At 44.8% G+C, this 13527-nt stretch overlaps 1 protein-coding gene across 9 annotated transcripts in view; it reads left to right on the forward strand.

The window, feature by feature from the left end:
• The window catches only part of NDP (norrin cystine knot growth factor NDP), a 58984-nt gene extending 50225 nt beyond the window's left edge, over nucleotides 1-8759 (forward strand). For all 9 annotated transcript variants that reach the window (XM_074603394.1, XM_074603435.1, XM_074603409.1 and 6 more), the window contains one exon: nucleotides 1613-8759. In XM_074603394.1, coding sequence (XP_074459495.1) covers nucleotides 1613-1840 — 228 coding nt within the window. In that variant the 3' untranslated portion in view covers nucleotides 1841-8759. The remainder of the gene's footprint in view (nucleotides 1-1612) is intronic.
• Nucleotides 8760-13527: the final 4768 nt, after the last annotated feature.

A 13527-nucleotide genomic window follows, 5' to 3' on the forward strand; every position in this document is an offset into this window, starting at 1 on the left:
GAAAGACGGTAAAATTATTGGAGAGCCACAAGAACCCATTGTTTCATTAAACCAAGGAACAAAATGGCACCAACCCCAGATCATCAGCTCGTGAAGACATCTTCCTTGTGACCTGTCTGTGTTGACTGAATTGTATGTCTTAATATACTAATACTTTTTCAAGCAAATCATTTAGCATGCAAATACTCTTGGAAGATCCATTTTTAAGCACGGTACAAAGCATGATTTTTATGGACTCCCCTTTCCCATGGACACAGGAAGTGCTGGTATTTTCTACTTTATATCAGGAATATTCTCTCTGTCTTTCTCTCTCATCTTTCCTCATGACTCTGGCTAAAGAGAAAATTAAACGTTCGGCATATCTGCTTGCAAGACTTGGAGATTTGCAGCTAATTCATCATGTGTAGTGAAAGAAACTCAGAAGTGTTTAATGTTGTAAAATATTTGCTGTCACATTTGTAGTTATCCTCTTAGATTGTGTGGAAAAACCACGAGATATGTGCAGCATGTTTAAAATGTAATTTTATTCCTTGGTTATAGGCTAGACTTACGACTGTTTTACTGCCTACTTTCTCACCTCCATCGCGTTTTGACCTTGTTCGGATGATACAATAAGTTGATTTTGAAGTTCATGTTGGTTAATGAGAATTAGCTGATCTGGACTTAAATAATATTTCATTCCCTATGAACGTATAAGAGTTTGTTTAAACTTGCCCAACATCTATCCCTTATCAAGGTGATAACAGTTGTTTTTAACCACATGATTTCCTGAGCTATAGAAGATCCTTTGCATGTTTTCTACAGAGCTTAGGAGACTCTATCCCTCTCCTCTCTTCAACAAAGCGTTGTTGGGAAGGACAGTAGGTGACTCCTCATGGGCTTTCCTTCCTTAGCGCCTCCCGTTGTGCAAGTTACCTTGCTCTGGTCACAACTGAGATGGTGAACTCAGGAGGGGAAGAACCATGGAGCCTGCACTGCTTTTGGAAAAGCTCACTAGTGAACCCTCGTGTTTGGCAAGGAGTTCATCTTGTTTACGTTTTCACTGCCTTACACTATGCAGTGCATTTTATACAGATACAACTTATGCAATTATATATATACACACACATATAATTGCAAATACTTTACATAAAAACTTGCAAAACGAGGGAGCTAGAAACTTAGTTCTTGAGAAGCAATAAACTGAGCATCTTCTTTAAATTTCCACTTTATATGTTTATATAGCTAAGTATTTGAGACATTCACTGGCCCCAAGGACCAGTTTTGCTGATCACAAGTATATGCACTCAAAGTGTTGGGAAATATCCAACCGAAGTATTAGTCTGGCTGATGATTTAAGGGCTTTGGCTGCCACAAATCTGGGGTCAGTGAGTCACAGTTGCAGTCACTGTGCCTGGAAAGCAGGGCTGCTGCCCGCGCTACCTCCTCTGCTCTCACAGGCATAGCTCGGGGGCAATGCACTGTGTGGGGCTCGGTGCCCTCGCCAAGGTGGGGAGACACAGTAAGTGAAGAAAGACCAGCTAGACTGGAGGGAGGCGCCCATCTGCCGTTGTTAGCTGTGTGCTGGCAGCCACGGGGACACGTTTCCTAACCTGTCTCTTTTCCTTCGCAGATGGTGCTGCTGGCTCGCTGCGAAGGGCGCTGCAGCCAGACGTCGCGCTCGGAGCCCATGGTTTCTTTCAGCACTGTCCTGAAGCAGCCTTTCCGCTCCACCTGCCACTGCTGCCGGCCCCAGACCTCCAAGCTGAAGGCCATGCGGTTGCGATGCTCGGGGGGCATGCGGCTCACTGCCACCTACCGCTACATCCTCTCCTGCCACTGCGAGGAGTGCAACTCCTAGGGACGTACCCGCCACAGCAGTGGAGGGATCGGGATGCTGCTGTCAGGGAAGGCTCTCAAGAAGTCACCTGAGGTGACGGCGATGCTCCCAGTGTACGTTACAGTGAGGACAGGACTAACCAGGCTGGATTGTAAAATATCCTGGATGGTGCCAGTACCGAAGTGTGGGCTGTGACAAAGGCAAAAGCATGAAGACTTGTTTTTAAGAAGCCTTTCTTTTTTCTGAAAGGATATTTTTGTGAGTTTCTTCTTTTTCAGGCTCAGCTCTGACTACAGAGAGGTGCTTTTACTTTAGGCCAAGGGCAGCAGGGGAACAGAGAGGAAGGTCAGCTGGATGACAGCACCGCGCTCTGGGAGTTGGCGTTTGGACAGAGGATGGGCATCAGTTCCCACATATGACCTCTTAACCTAACAATTTATTCTCAGTCACCTAGTTATCCTGGCCTTCAAAACAAACTGTGTTGTTGGCAAGGATTATCTGTTACTGATCTAGCAGCCAAGCGCTGGATAACTTTAACTGTGGTTTAGCAGCAATTGCAAATAAAACATTGAAAAGTGAACTGGATATGAAATGTAGAGCTGGGACTACCCAGCCCGAGCCAGCTGAAGTGATTATTTGCAGCGTGCAGCATCACAGTTCAGTGGCTGAGCGACTCCTGAGAAGTGAAAGGTCATGAGACTCATTATTCCCCTCTAAAAGCCTGGAAATGTGACAGGTCACATCTGTCACAAAAGCCATTATTCAAACACTAAAAACTAATCAAAGATTAAAATGACATGTACTAAATGGAGTCTTTTCTTAACTTGGGTAGACCTGCTGACATACAGAGCCAGAGCCACAAGAATAATGACCAAACCTAGGACTTATGTTCATCTATGGCTCTGAGGCCATTGAGTGAGCAGCATTTTGCCTTTTAAAGACAGGCAATCGCCGACACAGGGGCATCACACTGATGTGCTCATAGGAAGTCTAAGGCAGAGTCTGTCTCCCAGCGTTATCCACTGGACCACGAAGTCTGTATTTTGATTTACCAAATGATCTGCTACCTGGGGTCCTGGTTGACACACCATCCAGCTTGGCAGCTGCTCAGGGAATTGCACAGCTCTTGGCTGGGCCATCCGCCCATGTGTCCTTTGTGCGCACACAAGGATGTAGGAGGCTGCGGCAGGGTTAGCACGAGCCCAGACCTCACCCGTAGGTGAAACTGTCCCACAGCCAGGGCATCAGAGCTGCTGGGTCTTGCAGAACAGGGGTAGCCAGCGCTTCTCTGTAAGAAGCAAGTGAGGCCATTAGCTGCTTTCCCCTCCCTGTAGGACCATTGCAGAAAGAAATGCCGCGAGGAGCTGAATGGTTTGCAGTCATTGATAGGGTGAAATGATCTCAAAATAACACAGGATCCCAAGTTTCGGAATGGTACTTGTACAAAAAAAATCTATCCCTCCTCCATTAGCGTGAGGTTTTTAGAAAGATTCAGTCATAGTCTCTTGTGACTGCAAGGAAACAACATAAGGTATTACAGTTCTTATGTCCTTAAACGGCAGTTTATCCAGTCAGTCAGCAATATGTCTGTGATGTTCACATAAACCTGGGTAAGACCTTTTTCGATAGAAGTCATAAAGGTGTCAGGAGCATCTTTGCAGTGCAAGGATTCAGAGTCAGTGCAATTTTTACCCCGCAGTAGCATCCGCATGTATAGTCCCACAGTTATTCTCTGGGAGAGGCCAGAGTGGCTCCCCCGCACAGCAATGTCTGGTGGGGCCCCGCGGTATGGAGAAGTCATAAAATCATAGAATCGTTTTGGTTGGAAGAGACTTTTAAGATCACTAAGTCCAACCATTAGCCTAGCACTGACAAGTTACCACTAAGTCCTATCTAAGTCCAGCGTTTGGTGCATCTGTTCAGCGCCATCCAGTCTGTCTGCAGCAAATGCCATAGGCAGCAGCTTGGGGACGTGCACTGACGCTGCAATTGTCCCATGGTCTACACGAGAGTTACTGTGGCTGCTCAGGCAAAGACAGATTCCTTTGCCACTGCCTTCTCATGGGGAATATGTACGGGATGTGAAGGCAGGTGGCAGATCAAGCCACCTGCCTTTCGAGCTAAATCCTGGAGCTGGATGGCTGTCAGTCAGAAGTGGAAACCAAAAGGTGACAAGCACACCCACAGACACTGGTTAGAGAGGTTTGTGGTACATGGGAAGGACTGTCTCCGTCTTCCAGAGATGACTCGGAGATGGCCAGTTTTCAACAGCACAGAGCTGTGGGCAAACAAAAGGGTGAATCAAACTGTTAGAAGCTGACGGGCTCAGATTAAAATGTCAAAACTGGGAGTGATGAGCCCCAGTGAGCTCATTAGACACCGCTCGTTGTTTCAGCACTGTCAGTCATTCTTTTCACATCTGATGCATGGTCTGAACATCAAAGGGAGAGCGATGGGAGCGTGAGCCGGGCATTATCACCAGACTACTTTATATGAAAGATCATATGTGCGTCCCTTTTCCAATCTCTTTCAACCTCCAGCATCTTAAAAATCCCATTATCCAAAAAAGCACCACCCCCTACTGTTAATTATATATAGAAAATTCCAGTCCTTATCCGAAACATCAGCAATACCTTTGATAACCAAATAACTGTACCACAAAATATGTGTGACCTCTAAGCGTGGGTATAGAGACCGCCGCACAGAAGCAATGCTATGCTGTTATTTAAGGGATGGGGAATGGTAACTGCTATATCCAGGGTGTCCCATTCCCTGCCCCCGCTCCCCCACCCTGGGTTGTACTGCCGCTGGCCTTTTCTGCTGGTGCAAAATGGGATGCCGGGGGGCCATGACATGAAATTTGGGTGACAATTTGCAGCGTTTCTGCATGGCTGTGGGATGCAGCAGAGCAATGTGGACCCGATCACAGTCCTCTGATGAGGAGAGAGGAAGGGTTTGAGCAGAGACCATGCCTGAGCCAATTTAGAAAACCAGAGAATATTTATAGTGAGGGAAGAGCCTGGCTGGTATTTATTCCCACATCCCCTCGCTATCACAGTGCCAGAGCTATAATTGCTCAAATCGGTCTCACAGAAGCCATTCGTGTTTCAACAAAAGCTTTTTTTTTTCCCCTCTTGCACCCCACATTCCTTCCACTTTTGCCCGGTTCCTCTAGTGAAATCATCGCCTTGTGACCACAAAGGCTGTTGCCAGGCATAAATGTTGAGGCGAATTCAACATTATCTAATTTAACTGTTGAGTCCAATAAATGCATGGGAGGAATACAACAGAAATTATGACTGACAAGACAAAACGTACTTGTAAATAGCTAGAACTGGATATTAAACTGAGTCAAAGTTTCAGATTCTCCTTTTGGCTTTGTCAGGCAGTCTTCATATTAACATTTAAGAAAAGGAGGAACTACTCTTCAAAACCAAATGCCCCAAGGTCATTTATAAATCCATATTTTGATACATTTTTATCAGTATTTTTGGTGCTGAATGAAGCACACAAGTGCTACCCATGTCAAAATTCAAGGCGGCGTATTGAAGCAAAAGAAAATGAGGCTTCAGGTGAAATCTACAGGATATGGCTCGTGGTGAGAAAGAGCCTAAACGGTGCTTAGAGATGAAACAGCTTCCTGATTTCTTAGCCTGACACTCTGTTTTACAAGTCAGACTACCGTATAAGTCCTTCTTAAATTGAAAAACAGGGAGGGCAATGTTCAGTTGTTCAGATAATGTTGTGGGGCTTTGTCTTTGCTAACACACCCTCTCACTGGACCTGGAATGAGAAGGCTTTCTCCTTTTTTCCCCTCACTGCACCTCACCCTTCAGGCAACGTCTTCCCTCACAGAAAGGCTGGTTCAGCTGGGACCATCCTGTGGTTTGCTCAGGATGAGATGTGATACAGGCTTTCAACTGGCACCACCCTATGCCCTCTTTTTTTCCCCATTAAGTTTCTGAGTCCAGCTTAGCTTACTTTTGGAAGGCACCAGTCCCAGCAGTGGTGGTGTTACAGTTGAGCTGGAGGAATTGCACTCATGGAGACCGGAGGGAAACACCAGACCTTTGCTGGTACCCTTTGCTTGTAAGAAAAGCCTTATAATGCCAATACATTTTGTGCCTGTCAGAAATAATCTGTGATTTTCCAGAGTAAAACAGCCTATGACCTAGCAAATTTTAATTATTCTGTTCCCAGCTGCAGTGGGTCTCTTAAGTGCTTAAAGCTGCACAGATACAGAAATGGTTTGCTGGTTCAAGCCTTATATGAATCATTAAAATGAAGAGCTCACTGCTTTCTTGGAGATGTCCCACTGACTTTCCTTCATCTCACCTTGCCCTCTGAGCTTGGAGAACTTCTGCCAGACAATTGATCCTGAGTCTGTCTGTCTCCTGGTGGCCTTTATCAGGGCTTTTGTAAGCTACCGTCACAGCGCTTATGGCAATAACAGAGAGGTGAAGTTCAATGACATCCATGGTACACCACAGCCTGCACTGGGCCTTCATGTGAGCCTTAGTTGACACCTATTCAGCAAGTCCTTGCAGATCTGCCACAGAGCCCTGAAACTCAAACAGGAATGTGTAGATTGCAGCCAGAATATTTTTGTGAAAGAGGAGAAAAATAAAAGATGGGAGGTTGCTGTCTCATGGGAATAGTCTGATAGTCTGTTGCTTTGCGTCTCTCGCCTCAGTTCTTCGGATCTGATATGAGAAAAGAGATGCTCCCGAGTTTCCTCCCATGGGTGAGTGGCTTTTCAGTGCCTAGTCCTACCTGTGTAAAGACAGTGGTTTCTTACTGAATTTGTCAGAAACAGGATTAAACCCTCTAGGAAACAAGGAATTTTTCCTCTGACTTGGGCCATAAGTATTTTTGAAAAATCCAAATGCCATTAAAAAGGTCAGGGAGGGTGTGTCTTCCTTTGACTCTGTAGTTATTTACAATACAAGGGCTGTGGAAAAAGGAAAAAAAATGATATACAGGGTAAAAGTGACTGACAGCCTTCTAAAACAGATTGCACTATAGGTAACAGGTATTAAGACAGATACTCTTAGAAAAGTGCAGCAGGCTGTGTTGGAAAGTAGCATCCCAGTAATTTTACTGTGTTGCACATGTACAAATAAGCTGTTTGGAAATCCAAATAGTGAGTCTATCCCTTTTATTTTGCGGGCAAGGGGTTACAATCTTTATTTATGGTTCGAGAGAGAGGACGGGTAATCAGTTGTCTGCAAATTATATTAGCTGGCTAATGCAGTGAAAATGGTCCTTGGTGCTTCTATGATATGAAGACGACGCTTTATGTACATCAAGATACAAAAGATCAGAGTTCACTAATGAGAATAAGTAATCTTGTTTGGCCTGCACCAAGAATACATATTTCAAAATGTTTTGGTTTGCCCTTTTTTTTTTTTTTTTTAATACACCATTTGGGAGAGGTCTAGGAATCAAAAACTTGTATGAACAGACGAAGGGACATCTATAATTTGTTCGAGTCAGAATTAATGCTTCCTTTAGATGCCGACCAACAGTATGGCCCACTGAAACAACATTTTAAAAACAGTTAATCACATTCCCAAGTAATCTACATATATTTATGTCATCTGTATTTTCTAGGAAGAATTAAAGAGCCAGTCCTGAGTTAGAGCTGTTTTCATTCAGATGCACAACTGCTATGCCAAGCTCTGCATGGATCTCAAGACTTCCTAACACAAAAACTAATGGAGGTTAGCACTGGTGTTGTGTAGTGTAGGTAATCACTGTACAAAACAGAGGATTAACCCAGGGAGATGCAGTACGTGGTGTGCCAGGATTTATCTCCCTCAGCCTCCTACCCAAAGCACTGGAGATTTCGTCTTGCTGGGTCTAGTTCTGCTTCCAAAATGATTGATACTCAGTAGGAGAGACAGAAGGCCCTCTTCCCTGAAAGCATCAATCCCCAGGTCTGTAACAGATGGAGGTCAAACCCCCTGTTTGAGTGGAGGAAGGTCTGGAATCAGTCTCCAGTGTCTCGGATGAGCGTGCTGCCACGCAGGAGCTGTGCAAAAGGGAGGTGGTGCAACCACCGAAGCGGTTGTCACTAAACGCAATGCAGTCTGACTGATCTAAGCACGCTCTGAGCATTGGCAGAAAAATCAGGCTGCTCTTTGGACTGGAGTTTTTTGTGTGCCAAGTGACTTTATGCAAATGCAAGTTCCAGGTAGTGCCTGTATAAAAGGCAGAGATAACCTCTGCTGGTCACAGAGGCTTCTGTCTGAAACTCTGAGGCTGAACATGTCCCAGGCAGATGTCTGAGTGTATTAAAAATGAGATTTGCAGAAGTCACATGGATAGTATTGAAAATTCAGAGTTATGCTCATTTTCTTCATCCCTTTCGCCTGCCCTGCTCCTCCTCACCCACCCTGCACCTCTAACACGTGGAAACAATCATGCTGCTGGGATCCCATTGCTAGTCAGACACATCTCCACATTGTCACATGCAGAGCGTGTCCAAACATTCCCAGCAACTGGGAATGGGATGCTGGAAGAAGAAACCTGTGACCTGCTGCAGCAAGACTGTGCAGACTTAACCAATTCTAATTTTATATAAGCTAGATTATGTTCAAATATTACCACTCCAGGGACTGGAGTTTCTACTGCCACACATATTTCATTCCTTTGAAGTGCAAGAGAGTCCCTACACTGGGACAACGCATCCCTGTGCTTCCTAATTTCTCCCATGTTGTTTCTTTGTTTATATGTGCTGCTGCCTTTAACGCCTTGAGCAATGAGGAGCTGGTAGTCCACCTCTCTTCCTCTGTACTCTCCAATTTGGATGCAGCCTCAGGCGGGAAGTATATGCATCACCCTCCTCTATGCTGAAGACTTCCTTCCTCTTTTGCATCTTGTTTCAAAGACAATGATGTGCTAATTCTGGTTTTTCATCTGCAGGCGCTGTAGAGTCCACGACACTGGGGCTACCTGTTTTGTGACCTGGTGTCGGACACTCACTAATGACTACTTTACGATTTTTTCCCCTTAAACTGTAATGATAGATACAGGTACATGTGTATGTGTATGTGTACACACGCATGCACAGAGAGAGAGAGAGACAGGGAGGGTGAGACTGTGTTTACACTAGGATGGGAAAAGCTATAGTTTCTAGCCTTGGATAATCGCAGCTTTGTGGGAAATGATTTATAGTACAGTCTTTCAATGAAACATAAAAAAGAAACATACAGAGACACACGCAAATGTACTTTTCTATATTCATAAATATATTTTTATGCGCTTAAACCTCAATGGTGCCATTGCTGTCAGACAAAATAACTGCATGAATGACCTCGAATGCAATAAAAGAAAAGGTGGTGAACACAAAATGCCGCTAGGTCAGCAGCATACCTGGCTGCAACGGAGGCAAAGGGCATCACTGACTCTGCTCCTACGTTTTGCTGAGTAACCTGCGCTATTCCATGGAGGTGGAGCACAGCGTGTGGCTCAGGCATGATGAAATCCCTGCGGATCCCTCCTCCCTTCCTGGGAGAGAGCCGGGGCTGGGACTGAGCCTTTAGGTGGAGCTCACGTACCGCCGCTCCCGGGAAGAGCAGCGCTGCAGCTCCTGCGGGACACAGCTGGCCGAAAGGAAGGAGAGAGCCAGGAAAGCAGAGCTGGTCTCCCGATTTTCACAGCTCGGGTTAACAGCCAGGCTCCTCACAGGCTGAAAAATGGTTTCTTTTGAAAGCTGTTTGAAGACGACTTTTGTCCTGCGTACGCAGGACCTAAGGCTGCGAGTGGCTCCAGCTTGGCTAGGCTACCTTACGTTACCGGGGCTGGAGGTGGCGTGTGCACCTGGCTGCCAGTGCAGGATGAGTACGGCATCAGAGACTCTCTGTGTAGCTCCACACAGCCAGGGAAGCTCCCTTCAGGTCTACTTCCCATCCCAGTCTAAAAGGATCCCATGGACTTTCAGCTCCAGAATGAGACGTAGGGACTTTCAGCTCCAGAATGAGACATAGTATGGCCCAGGAGGAGCACGGGACGGCGGGTGCATCTGGCACATTTTGCTGCATGGCTGCAGAAGGCTGTGTTGGGCTGTGGGATGGGGAGAGCGGCGTGGGGGCTGTGTGATTGGGAGGGGGGCGGTTGCACAAGCGAAGTGCAGTGGAAAGCATGAAGAAGCAGGCTTCTGGGCAAGTTTTGTGCTCAGGAAAGGAAATTTGGCAGGCTTGCAGCTACTGCTAATTGTGTCCTTCCCGGTTTTTCCCATCCCTTCTGTGAGATCTGGCAGGCTGGAAAATGGACAGAAATAAGTGGAAGAAAGCTTTATGCTAGCAGCAAATCGCAAATCAGTGGACTGTAATTAAGTCACATGTGAGGGCTTGCAATTTCATCTAACACAGTAAAACCTGTGTTTCACACTGTAAAGGTGATACCAGGCTTGACAAGCAAGGCCTGTGTCAGCTCAGGAGGATAAAGAACGTGGGTGTCCTGGAGAGCACCAGAGGATAGTATGCAGCAGAAGGGGATGGGAATGGTCCTTAAACCTACAAAACATGAAAAGGCAAAATACAGCACTCCACTTTTCTTATTACACCTAAAGCTGATAGTAATATCATACCATGCTCACAGAAGGGACTGACATAATCTCAAATCTTGTCCACCATGTTTTTATATTCCCAAGCCTCCTGGGATGAACAGATGTTTGGGACAGCAAACTTTTTAAAAAGCAACTTTACACTGAAGCTGGCCAGCTGCCAGCTGTAGGATGCTGAGGATCTTGCATGGATATCAAAGAGGGATCAGAGGTGCCAAATGCCCTGTTGAAGGCCTGGCAGCGAATGGGAAGGTTAAATTTATATCAGCTGTCCCCAGCTTGCTGCCCCAGGGCTGAACTAAGAAATTTGGTGGTTAGAGTGAGCCTGGGCTGCAGGGTCAGGGTGCAGATGGCCTGTCCCAACACTGCAGCTAGAGCGGTGATGCGTGTTAACAACAGAGCTGCTCTAACACGCCTGTTCTTTCATGACATTTTGTGAAATACCATGACTATGAGCTCTTGCTCCTTCTTGCACTTAACGTAAGTTGACACGAGGTTTGGTCAGGGACAAACAAGGTTGATATTGCCAGTCTACAACAACTTCAGCCAGGAGAGTCTGTCTTACAGCATCCAAGTTTATGCAGCTGGGGCAACTAAATGGGAGGCAAAGTTCAGATACTCAGTTAGCAGCCAAGGCTTTTGAAGAGCGGATTTTGTCTTCTGCCTTCAGCTTCATACTTAAATGATATTTAAGTCTTTACAGCTGAGAATCAGTGACAGGTAGAAGATGAGATGTAAAGTAATGCCTCCAGGGAAGAACTGTCTGCAACCATGCCATAGACAAACGAGAGTCCAGAAGGGCAAGAGGCATTTTTGAAAAAAAACAAACGAAAACAAAGCCTAAATCCAAACCACATAGGCTTTGTAATTCTGCAACCTGCAGAGCTACTCTTCTTTCTTACTTTATTTCAGTGGGATTCTCACAAATTCCTGGTCTTTTTCTCTACTTGTGCAAGAAAAAATCCTGATGGTTCTGAATATCTGTAAAACAGCAAATTGTTTGGTGAGTTGTTTTCCAGACAAAACTTCATCAGCTGAAACTACATCTGTACCAAAAATCCTTCCCCATTTTATGATCTCTCCTACCAGTATCCAAACCTCCCTCTCATGTACATTATAAGAAGTTTTGAAAGGAAATCAGGTTATAAGGGAAATGAATTTTAACAGTGGTATTGGTGCATGCTTCTCATTTTGTTATTACTTTATTTTCCTTCTTAGTCCCCTGGGGTTTTTTTCACAGGAAAAAGCCAAATTACTATAAATATGTAAGCAACATTAGTAATTTAAGATGATCTCATAGGTCAGGGTTAGAAGACTCACTATCCCTTTCGTATGCCAGACCACTACCCACTACTGTAAGTAGTTACTGAGATCAGCAATAACAAATTCCAGCATGGCAGCATTACTGCTATTTGCACTGTAAACATTACCCTTCTTGCTGGTTTTCTTCTGCACCCTAAAAATGTGCACGAGACCCATGACTAGAATATACTGAATACAGCATATTATCCTGTGTGACACGCAGAACTTGGCAGGCAGGATTTGGCTCACAGATCAAGGCACCCAGAATAAGGCCTATGTCCAATGTCCCGTTGCAGTCGGTGGAGATCCGGAGACTACTGAGTCTCCTGTCAACTCCCCTGACTAGACATTGGTGTATACCTCTGGGTGAGCTGCGTAGCCTTTTAGACTGAACTGACTGTCCTGACTACATGCCAGTGGATTATAACAGGAGGTTAGACACCTATTGCATAGGCAGACCTGTCCTCTCCAGTCTTAATCTGCAAGCTGAATCAACCTGTTATTTCTTTCCTCAAAAAAAAAAAAAAAAAAAGAACAATTCCATTACTGTAATTTATTACTTTTATTATTATTCTTATTGCAGAAAGTCACAGGTACAGATCAATATACTGTACACACAAAAAAAGAAGGACAATTTTAACTCAAAGAATGCAGATCCCGGTATAATCGCACAGCAGCTGTGGAGATCAATAGGAGTCACAGGGATGCTCTTAACATAGTTTCTCTAGTGATAGCCTCACAAATAAAATGAGGAAACATGGTCTAGATGGAACTTCTGAGAGGTAAATAAGCAACTGCTCTCAGAGAGTAGCTACTGGTAGACACTGTCAAAATGGGAGTTTACATCAGCAGGGGCCTTCCATATTTTCACTGATGATCGAGATGATGGAATAGGGAGGATGCTTACTCTATTTGCACATGGCATTAAGCAGGAGGGACTGCAAATACAGATTAGTATTCTAAGCAATCCTGATAAATTGAAGGTACTGCCTAAAGTAAACGGAAGGGAGACCTGAAGGATGCATCAGACAGGAAAGAATAATCAGTTGCATAAATATAAACCTTCACCAGGAGGAGATGCAGGGGATATGGAGGGTCACAGCAGAGCATAAGTCAATAACATCACGTCGTTATGAGAAAGCTAAATGCGATAGTGGGAGGCAGCATGAGGTAGCCGAAGCAATCCTGCCACTTTATTCAGTGTTAGTGAAGCTTCAGCTGGAATAGCGTGATCAGTTTAGAGCTCAAAAAGCACTAAATGGAGAAAGTACAGACGAGAAATTCTAACAGTCAGAGAGCACAAAAACACAACCTATAAGAAAGAATTGAAGGAAGTCTGTTGTATAGCCTGTAGAAGAGAAGGCTGAAGGAAAATCTGCTGATAATATTAAAATATGCAAAAAGCAGCTGCAGGGATTAGATTCTTAATATCTATAATGAAAAAACATTCTTACGCAGAAGACAATGAAGGGCTGGAGAAGATCACAGTAGATGGCTGTTAAGTTAGGTGCCTTTAAGAACAGTTTAGACAAATTTTAGGTATAGTTGATCCTAACTCTGGGTGGTGCAGTGAATTAGATGATTTCCTCAGGTCTCTTTCCATGCCCCTGTGTGTAACAGCCCATCACGACCATTTTGTCATAATATGTTTCACTTGGGAAAGATCATGACGCATGACTCCTGAGGAGAGGTTAAAAAAACTGTGCCAGTAAACAAATCAGACAAGGTCAAGGCATACGCCCTCATTGCAGGAGCTGCTGCAGAAAAAATTATGTCGAAATGATTCTCTTTTCAGGAGGCAGAAAAGGAGAGTCACTTGCAAGCTGCTGTTAAAACC

This window comes from Larus michahellis, chromosome 1 (genome assembly GCF_964199755.1).
Source record: "Larus michahellis chromosome 1, bLarMic1.1, whole genome shotgun sequence".
NCBI classification, from domain to species: Eukaryota; Metazoa; Chordata; class Aves; order Charadriiformes; family Laridae; genus Larus; species Larus michahellis.